This window comes from Corella eumyota, chromosome 6, assembly GCF_963082875.1.
Source record: "Corella eumyota chromosome 6, kaCorEumy4.1, whole genome shotgun sequence".
Lineage (NCBI taxonomy): Eukaryota > Metazoa > Chordata > Ascidiacea > Phlebobranchia > Corellidae > Corella > Corella eumyota.
The window spans coordinates 5,248,730-5,259,023 of record NC_137495.1 but is presented as its reverse complement, the minus strand read 5'-3'; the positions used below and the strand labels follow the sequence as shown (position 1 = coordinate 5,259,023).

Below are 10,294 nucleotides of genomic sequence, written 5' to 3'. Positions count from 1 at the left end.
TAGTTTTATTGTCCGTATTATTTACTTATTATTGAAGTATAAAATTAAGAGCTTCGGCACAGACAGGCCTAGGGCAACATTTTTAAAGCATATTTGAAATATTTTTAGGCAACGACTACAGTGTATTTGCTGTTTTGTAAAAATATTGTAGTGGTTAAGGTGCGTGTATAGCTTACACGGTCAAGTTTAAGGAAAAACTAAACTAAAAATCTCATTTATTTATTTGTACTGTACATTAGTGAAAAAATATATACAAGCTTTCCGTTTTTGCTTTCTGGAATAAGCGTTATTTAAGGTTTTCATCATACGTCAGGTTATCTTTGCTAAAAGTAATTGTATGATCACAGATAGTTAAAAGTTAGAACAGCATGTAAGTAGTTTGATTTCTGGGAAAAAATTCTTTGTTTTTTAGAAAACTGTAAACTGTTTTTTTTTTAGAAAACTGTTTATATCGCTGACTAGTCGATAGCAAACGTTGTTACGTAAATGTATTTGGCTGTTTGAAGGTAGTTAGTGATGCGTCATGCAATTATATTTTTGCTGTTTTACACGCATTATTGCAGAAAAATTATTACAAATTCTAATCATAGTTGGTTATTTGCGTTGTGTTTTATCTCGGTTTATTATCTTGTACAAGCATTCAGGCTATACAAAACTATTGCATTTATAGTTTTGTAGCAGTTAAATATTTTTACCTGTCAGGCCTTCAATAGGTAGTTAACTTAATATATATAATTTAAAGTAAAATGGTTTAAACCAAAAGTTTGCGGGTTTATTTTCCGCTTTAGACTTTTATAACAATTTTTAAACTGCTCGACTTTTGATTAAACTTACTAAAACCACCAAAATGCAACCCATTGGAAAGGGTTCAAAACTTTGTTACTCCAGGTTAATGAAAAAAAACTTAAACTAATAGAAATTTCCCTAATGATTTAACTGTTGTCAAGAAATAAAACAAATTTAAAAATTTGCGAACATTCCAAAACTTGTAACGAACAACCTAACGTTTTTAGCAATTGCCTTCGAAAAGTAAATCATACAAAATTGAGGATAAACGTTACAACTATTTTTTTTATACTTCTATTTTATCTTTAAACTAACTTTAAGCATTATTTCTATTATATGTTATTAAATATTTGATATTATTTTATTTTATAAAAGGCAGAAAAAAGTTGTATAAAATAAAATATATTTTTCCGCTTTTTACCAAATAAGGACATCGACGTTGCACACGGCCCTTCATTGTTTTCATCCTTCGCTTGGATCGCACGAGGTTGGTACCGGGTGAAGAGAAACATGTGTAAGTTTTGTTCTTTATTTGCGTAGCGTGTTGTTTCTTTTAGTTCTGTCAAGTTTTCAATTTAAAAACTATTAAATTTTATTCGTATTAATTTCAGGTTTCCAGTAGTTATAAGAACCGTTGGGCCTTATAAGTCAGTTTCGTTTTAAAACAGATTTTTAGTTTATATATTTTAGAAATACAGGATCAAATAGTTATGTATTTAGGCTGTTAGCCTTGTACTAGCAGCCTAGCCTAAATTTATAACACTATCAAAGCATAATACATTATTAATTATTAGGTTAATGATCAGACAGTACCAATAATATTCAAAATGTTGCTAAGTATAGGCAGGTGAATTCAGGGTTTTTCACATTGAGGATAAATATATATAAAGGGAAACTGGGGTAGACTCATTTTTTTGCATATCTAAATATTGAGTTTTAAGTAAACACAATCTAATAAGTCTAAAACACTAAATTAATCTAATTAATAAAATATAAAAATGTATATTTGTTTTTATACTTACTTACAATTATTACTTTTTAGCTGATCATTGCAAACATACAATTGAAATAAACCGGTTTTTCTCAGACTATAAAAGAAAAAGGTATTATTCTATAATTTTCGACTTAAAATTTGCATAAGATCTTTTATGTTACTTTTAATCTAAACTAGTAAAATAATTTAACATTAATTTGGTTTTCAAATCAGGCATTTATTTTTGTAGATGCTTGGATGGGACCAAAAAGTTACTTTTAACGTTTTTCTTTTTTCAATTGGTAGTTCTTAAAGTTGCAACAACACAAGGTATGTAAATCTTCACATTTTTAATATTCTGAATTTGATTTTATTTTGGTTGCTATTTTAACTGTTAAAAGTCATAAACTGTGATAGAAAATTAAGGATATACAATTTTTAAATAATTTAAATAAGCCTTTTTAATGCTCTTTTTAATTTTTTTTTTTAAAGAAATAAATGTTACCACCACTTCTCCTGTATTGAATGTTAGAAATGGTTTTGATACAAGCTCCGGTAAAACGGGTGCAGAATCAAAGAAAGATGCAAATAATATACTTTTTAGCAAAAGCAACTTTACAGTAGTTTGTGATAAGGACAAAAAAAACTGTAATATTCAGCTACAAAATGTTTTAAGCAAGGTATGACATTGAAATTCCATGTGAATAAAAAAAAAATAAATTGATTTAAATTTTTAAGAAGTTGTCCATGTCTTTTTCTGTATTTTAGATAACCTACATTTGATTTTATATTTAAAATTGTTTGATGCAATCTACTTGAATATTTTTTTTGTTTTGTAGTCTGTACAGTTGATGGCAGAATACACTGAATCCATGTTTAATATCTATGCAAACAATTCCTATATGTCGGTGGATGATATGAAGGTATTCCTATTTGATATTGGTGTTTTGAAATCAGCTTCGACTATGACAGATTCCCATGATCATGATCATGATTATTCCTTGGAAGATCTTTATGATGCATATTCTTTTGATTATGTTTTTGCTGAGGTTTGTATTTTATGTTTAACAACTATTAATTAACTTTTTCTTAATATCCTTCAGTTGTTTCTTGTTTTTTTTTTAATTTGGCTTTGTCAAGTTGCTAAGTTGTTATTTGACTTTGGAATAGCAATCATTTTAAAATTTCTGCCATTTTTACTTTCTATTAATAGTTCCCTTTCTATTTATTTTAGCAGGTTTTTTATATCTTTTTAGTGTCTCAAGACGGTTGATGATCTGATTGTAGAATATTATCCAGCTGACCTAGCAACTGCAGATGTAAAAATAAGTTTGGTTGATTTTTATGTCATGTTACCAAGACTGATTTATCAATTACAAGACTCCTCATGCTCAAGTTCAGGTAATTTAAAAATTGTTAAAAATGCATTTGCAATACTTATATTGTGTAAAATGTAACTAGAACACCTGGCCTTTTTATTTGAGTTTCTTAGTTTGATTCTCATAGTTCCCATGTTGTAGGAACCTTGCCTTTGGCGTTGATAGTTTCCTTAGCAAAATAAACCCAGGGAGCAATTTATACATGTGCTGGGTAATTTACCACATAGGTTGCAAATTTGATCAATATAAAAATGTTGGTTAAACATTTAAAGCTTTTTGAGGCTTTTTTGTAAATAATTAACCAACTTTTTTTAAATTTTAGGAGCTGATGATCACTCTGGTCATGATCATGGAAGTACACAAAATGAAGTTCGTGCAAATGGTAAGGAATCGTTTTTATTTTAAGTTAAACTACAACAGATTAGTTTTACTGTTTTGACAAAGAATAAAAACAATGCCAATATGTAATTTTTAAGATACTATACGCATATGTTTATAGTTACAAATTTATTAAAAATAAACAATTAAAATAACATAAAACTCTATATTTGTTCTAGTTTGGGGCATAGCTCTTGGTTCAGTTGCAATTATAAGTGCTTTGGCAGTAGTTGGAATATGCATTGTACCTCTAATGAGACATTCCATTTATTTTAATCGACTAATTTCGTTTCTTGTGGCCCTTGCTGTTGGAACTTTAGTGGGAGATGCTCTTCTACATCTGTTACCTCATGTAAAAAAACTATTTTAATATACTCATTTAAAAATGCAATCTTTAAGGCCTAAATTTATTTAACATGATTTGAATAAAAAACTTAAAATATGTAATAAGGGCCTTCATCTACAGCCTGTAAATTTTTTTTTAAGTTTAAAAGCTTTGTTATAAATTATTTTTTATTTAAACAGTCGATGGGAAGTCATGATCATAGTGGTCATGATCACGGTGATTCAAATCATGGAGAGGAAGAAAAAAATGTGATTTACAAAAGCTTAGTTGCTGTTGTTGGAATATACTTGTTTTTTCTAGTAGAAAGTATTATGGGACTCGTAAGAGAAAGAAAACGAGTAAGTAATGTGTAAATATTTGTCGTTAACATACAAAACATATGAAGTTGTTTACTTGACTAATGCAGATAACATATGTTAAACTTCAGTTCTAAAAATAATCTTAGTTCATTTCCTTTTTTCCCAATTAAGAATTTTTTCTTTCTAAAAACTGAAAATTTTGTTTATTAGAAATTAAAGAAGAAAGCCTGTTCTGATAAATCTCATCTAAGTACCCCAACTATTCAATCCCCAGTAAAAAGTGGTGCTACATTATTGGCTTCACAGTATTCAAATGGTAATATATCACGTTTCTGTACACTTGTAAAAGTATAAATTTTGGTTCGTAAGACTTATACTCTTTTGGGTGCTTGTGAACAAAAAAAGCTATTGATTTTTTGTACTAATTGTTTTTTTATGTTTTTGGCAGAGCCCCTGATTTATTCTTCAGAAACTAAGGTAAGTTTTAATAAAATATTTCGTTAATAGATTTAAAAAAAAAAGTTGCATTTTTAAACTGAAATATTTTAATCTTTTTTAAAGAAAAATTCTGGAGACAATCACATTAAATCAAATGGCGGTAAGTTTACTAGATTAATTTCAAAAAATAGATTAGATTAAAAAAAAACTAGATTAATTTCGAAAAGTTTTTTAACATAGCTTGATTTTAAAATTTTCAAGATCTTTTTGTTTTTCTATTTTTAAAATTGGTTTAACATTTAGATTGTCAGAATGAGAAATCACAAAATACTGCCAAGTACGATGATGAAGTGGTGATAATCAATCACAAAGAACCTTGTAATGGGGGTAAGTAAAGGGAAATCTCGACATAATAAAGCAGAACTGCAAAAAAAACTTCAACCATGGCTTAAATTGACTTCTTTTTAGTTAAACTTTACCATAAATATCAACATATTTCTAAAATTTTGGCTTTTAGATGGAGATATTTTGGACGAAAAACATTCACATCATGGCCACCAACACAATCACTCTAATTTCACTAATGAAAGTGGTATAAAAGATATGGCTTGGATGATTATAATGGGTGATGGACTACACAACTTTAGTGATGGGCTTGCTATTGGTAAATATTTTGTGCTTAAGCAAATTGTGCATTCAGTTTTAAAACTTTAAAGTATATTAAGCAAAAAATGTTTGACTGATTGCAACTATAATTTATATTACCCCAAATTCCAAGGTCAATCCAAGACTTGATTTGGTTTATGAGTTACAAATGATACCCTATGTTCAAGTCAAACAGTCAGTCTTTCAACATCAAGGATAAAATTGAAAAACACACATTAAATTTAATTATAGGGGCTGCCTTTAGCAGTAGCGTGGCAGCTGGTTTGAGTACTTCCCTGGCAGTTTTCTGTCATGAACTTCCTCACGAATTGGGTGATTTTGCCATTCTTATAAACGCTGGGATGTCAATTAAACAAGCTATTGTATACAACATCCTGTCTGCCTGTTGTGCATTTATTGGAGTTATTATTGGTAAGTCAAGTTATATAAAAATATGTAATTCGTAAAGTGAGTATTACATGCACATTTTATTAAAGTATTTTCTCTTTTAACATATAAGTTATTTGATACTAACTTATTCAAAAACACAGTAAGACGGTATGATAACAACTTTAGCAATGCGTAATTGGTTTTTATTACCTAATTTAATATTTGTAGTTACTTTACGTCTAGACTGTTAAGTCGTCTGTTTCAAAATATCCTTGAGCCTATTGTTATAATAATTTGCCTATTTTTACTTCTTTGTTAAACTTTTACTGTTTTCTAGGACTAGCAATTGGAGAATTTAGTGATTCAATAAAATTGTGGATTCTCGCTATAACTGCTGGAGGTTTTCTGTACGTTGCACTGGTTGGAATGGTAAGTCTTACAACAGAGTAAATATTTAGCGTGGGCCAAGTTACTATAATAGATAAATATTTATGTTTGTGTGACGTATATAGAAAAATTATTTGCTTAATCACCGTACCAAGAATACTCTTACCAAAAATTTTTTTTATTAAAAAAATATGTATTAAATTTAAGTTACCTGAAATGTTGGAGGCAACAACGAAAAAGGACGGAGTGGTTCGATTTGTCGTTCAAAACGTCGGGTTAATTTTAGGGGTTTTAATCATGGTTTTTATTGCTTTATACGAGGAAAAGTTCCATTCCGTATTTTCCTAACTCCTTCTTGTAAATATTATGTTCCCGATTTATACCCACTGCGATTTCCACAAAATTCTGCTTTGTTTTGTATTTATAATTCTATTTAATTTATACGCTACATTCCTTTGCTGTACTTATCCCAGGTTTAGCTATTAGTTTTTTAAGCATGCAGTTAATACTTACATGTTATATGTTATTAGCTAGCTCTCCGTATTGTAACATAGTAGCAAAAAAATCGTTATTCTAAGGCACTAAACAAAAATGTTTTATTTATTATTATCGCTATGTATATACTTGAATACTGTATTTAGAAAATCGTTATAGTCTGTCCTCACTTTGTTCCGTGGCTTTATTTAATTTGTTGATATTTTTGTGTTAGCTTAAGCGTTGTTTTAAAACGGTTGCTTGAGTAGATTAAATCATTTGTAGCTTATACCCGACTTCAAAATGAAATACCCAGTTTTCGTTTTTGGTGTGCAAAAAAATAAAAACCGAAAACAATTCGCGTGGCAATTTTAAAACAAATGTGAAGCACAGTGTAACAAACCCGTCATTTTTATGTTAACGTTAAAAGGTTGTTATCTATTTCTAGTCACGTGTTTACACCTAGTCTGGGCCGGCACATTTCACCAATTTTTTGTAGTAGGGCCACGCAACTTAAAAGGGCCCCGCAGCACAGGTTAAACCTTTTTTTCTATTTTACTATTAAGTTAAGAAGGTTTTGTTACTGTAATAACTGTATAATACATTTTTTGTAATACGGCGGGGCCTCAGAAAACGTGCGCAATTCACGCATGCAAAGTTCATAACTGTGCAATAGGAATATTAAGCGTGTCAAATACGCGTGAAATTAATTTAGTAACCAAAGTAATTCATGTGGGGCCGACTAAAACTTCTTAAATCCGGTTTCGCATTTTTGTAGGACAGGCCCTGACCTTAGTTACATGTTTCCACCTAATATCGAGTTGTGTTTCTTTGTGTCTGTTTTGTAGCCTAGACCTTTATTTTTATCACGTGTTCTGGGTCACGTGATTTGCCGGTTAAACGTATTTTAAACGCACTGTATGTGAGAATTTGTGATGCGAGTTTGTGGACGGTTAAGAGTAACTCTTCCGCAATAATAGTTTATAAAGAAAATAGTACGGCTTATCATATAAAAGACGTACAGACAAATCGATTTAATAGTTTTAAGCGAAAAACTTTTATTTTCGTGAACTAATTGAAAACCGTTTAAATTGGCTAAGAATACACCAAAGCCATTTTAACTACATCTATGCCGTAGTGTTCTTGCGAGTAAGGCGATTAAACGAGGCGAATTCCTGTCCAGCCCAAAACTTATCAGTGGATTCAATAACGAAATATAAAAATACATTATAATACGATATTGATTTTTAAAAAACAATAAACAGTGTTTGTAATACATATATTTTAAAACAACAAAGATATACTTTCAACAAAAATATGCTTTAGTTATTAACTATATCGTAAATAGTTTGGTTTTTGCAAATCACAGTTTTAGCGCTTCTTCAAAGTACTAAAAACTACAGTACTAGCGACAGTCATAAAACCATAGTACTAGAAACAGCACTATTAAAAAAAAGTACCCGCGCTTCTATATAGCATCTAAATAAATATTTTGTATACATAGAAAAAAATATTTTGAGGTTAATGTTAAAGTGAGTAAATAATGAAAAATGTTGTTTGCGATTCCTCGAACGTTCAGCTTGGGCAACTCTTTAGCTAGTATTGTGTACCTCAACAGCTAATATAATAGTTTTAAAAATAACAATAGCCTACTGTTGAGGTTACAGGTGTGGGTTTTGTGTTAAAAATTACCAAGAACTGATGTATATTTAAACACAGGTTTAAAAAATAGATAAACTTGGCAGGTTTCGGTTTAGTAATCACCCAATTACTTCCGACCACATATTTTAATTAGGAATTTAACCTCTCACTTAAGAGTTAAATAATGACAAATACGAAGGCTTTTGTGGCATGTTTTTGACTGCTACATAACTAACCGTTAAAAAAACAGTCACCCATGAAATTGGACAAATTGTTACCCTGCAAAAGTGCAAAGTCAATATTTTCTCTATGTGTGGTATGGGTAACCAGACACTTCGGCCCCCGGACACTTCGGCCAAGACACTTCGGCCAAAATTTTTTTTTCAAAACAGCGGGGATTTAGCATTTTAATTACCGCGAGAAATTTTATTTTCGCGTAGTTATATACAGTTTTTTAGACAGTATTTGAAACAAAATAAGCAATAAATATATTTTTTTTTAAATAATAATGTGCAAGAACATGTTATCTTTCTTTTGCTGTGTCAATTTTTTAATTTTACAAACTAAAACCTATAAAAAACTAATTTTGAAAGAGCGCGCTTTTAGGTGACGGAGGACAATGCATAATTGTTATCTCGTATTTTGCGAAATGGTGGCCGTCTTTCTAAACGATATTTGAAGAAAATAGATCATTAATTAATCATTTTTTACACTGAGAAATGTGCATAAATATGTTATTAGTTATTGCCCGTGTTAATGTATAAAAAATTTATATACTAAAACACAAAGAATAAAACGTTTAAAGAGTTGCCAGAAGATTTGTCCTGCAAAAAAACGGCGGGGAGTCGGCGATGAAATTCCCGTGGATAAAGTCAGCGTAAGACCATATTTTACCGATATTTTAAATGAAATTTGGTAAAAGAAACAAAAATTTAAAAAAAAATATTCTGAAAACTAACATATGTCATTAAGGTAACAACTAATAAAAACTTTTATATATACTGTACTTTATGCAAAATTTTATTTTGAATATCGGTAAAATATGGTCTTACGTTGACTTTATACACGGGAATTTCATCACCGACTCCCCGCCGTTTTTTTGCAGGACAAATCTTCTGGCAACTCTTTTAACGTTTTATTCTTTGTGTTTTAGTATATACATTTATATACATTAACACGGGTAATAACTAATAACATATTTATGCACATTCCTCAATGTAAAAAATGATTAATTAATAATCTATTTTCTTCAAATATCGTTTAGAAAGACGGCCCCCATTTCGCAAAATACGTGATATCATAAAGTCTTGTGTCACCTAAAAGCGGGCGCTTTCAAAATTAGTTTTTTATAGGTTTTAATTTGTAAAATTAAAAAATTGACACGGGAAAAGAAAGATAACATATTTATGCATAATCCTCAGTGTAAAAAATGAAAAATTAACGCTCTATTTTCTTTAAATATTGTTTGAAAAGGCGGCACTATTTGGCAAAATACAAGATATCATTATGCATTGTCCTCCGTTACCTAAAATCGCGCGCTTTCAAAATTAGTTTTTTATAGGTTTTAGTTCGTAAAATTAAAAAATTGACACGCCAAAAGAAAGATAACATGTTCTTGCACATTATTATTAAAAAAAAAATATTAATTAACTACTTATTTTGTTTCAAATACTGTCTAAAAAACTGTATATAACTACGCGAAAATAAAATTTCTCGCGGTAATTAAAATGCAAAATCCCCGCTGTTTTGAAAAAAAATTTTGGCCGAAGTGTCCGGGGGCCGAAGTGTCTGGCATTCTGTGGTATGCATGTAAATAAATGCAAATCAACGGTAGTGTTATCTATTCTGGTTCAGTTTTTCCTTGCAATTACAATCTACGTAAAAAAACAATCTCCACGGCCCATCGCTCTACAACTGTTAAAAAACTAACAAACGAATCGCAGTCAAAATATTTAACATTCTTTGTATTAATACACATCGCGTTTTTATTTATAGAGCATAATCATTATACAAACACAATTTATTGACAGTAAATATTAACACAACATTTTTAGACCGTATTATTTGTTTCTTTGTTTAAAATCCACTCTGTTGCATGAGATTGTGTACTCAAGACAAGTTTTTGGCCTTCAACAGCCAAGAATTTTTGCGACGATAA

General features: G+C 29.8%; 1 protein-coding gene across 1 annotated transcript; it reads left to right on the top strand.

Moving 5' to 3' along the window:
* Positions 1–1,158: 1,158 nt before the first annotated feature.
* Positions 1,159–6,824, top strand: LOC145755049 (zinc transporter ZIP10-like). The gene is made up of 17 exons (XM_082571249.1): positions 1,159–1,300; positions 1,829–1,889; positions 2,010–2,089; positions 2,252–2,439; positions 2,599–2,808; positions 3,016–3,160; positions 3,461–3,520; positions 3,696–3,868; positions 4,042–4,200; positions 4,372–4,477; positions 4,610–4,638; positions 4,723–4,759; positions 4,903–4,986; positions 5,117–5,263; positions 5,497–5,676; positions 5,972–6,063; positions 6,229–6,824. Exons 1-17 carry the CDS (start codon positions 1,297–1,299, stop codon positions 6,367–6,369), a joined length of 1,896 nt encoding a protein of 631 aa, XP_082427375.1. The 5' UTR covers positions 1,159–1,296; the 3' UTR covers positions 6,370–6,824.
* Positions 6,825–10,294: the final 3,470 nt, after the last annotated feature.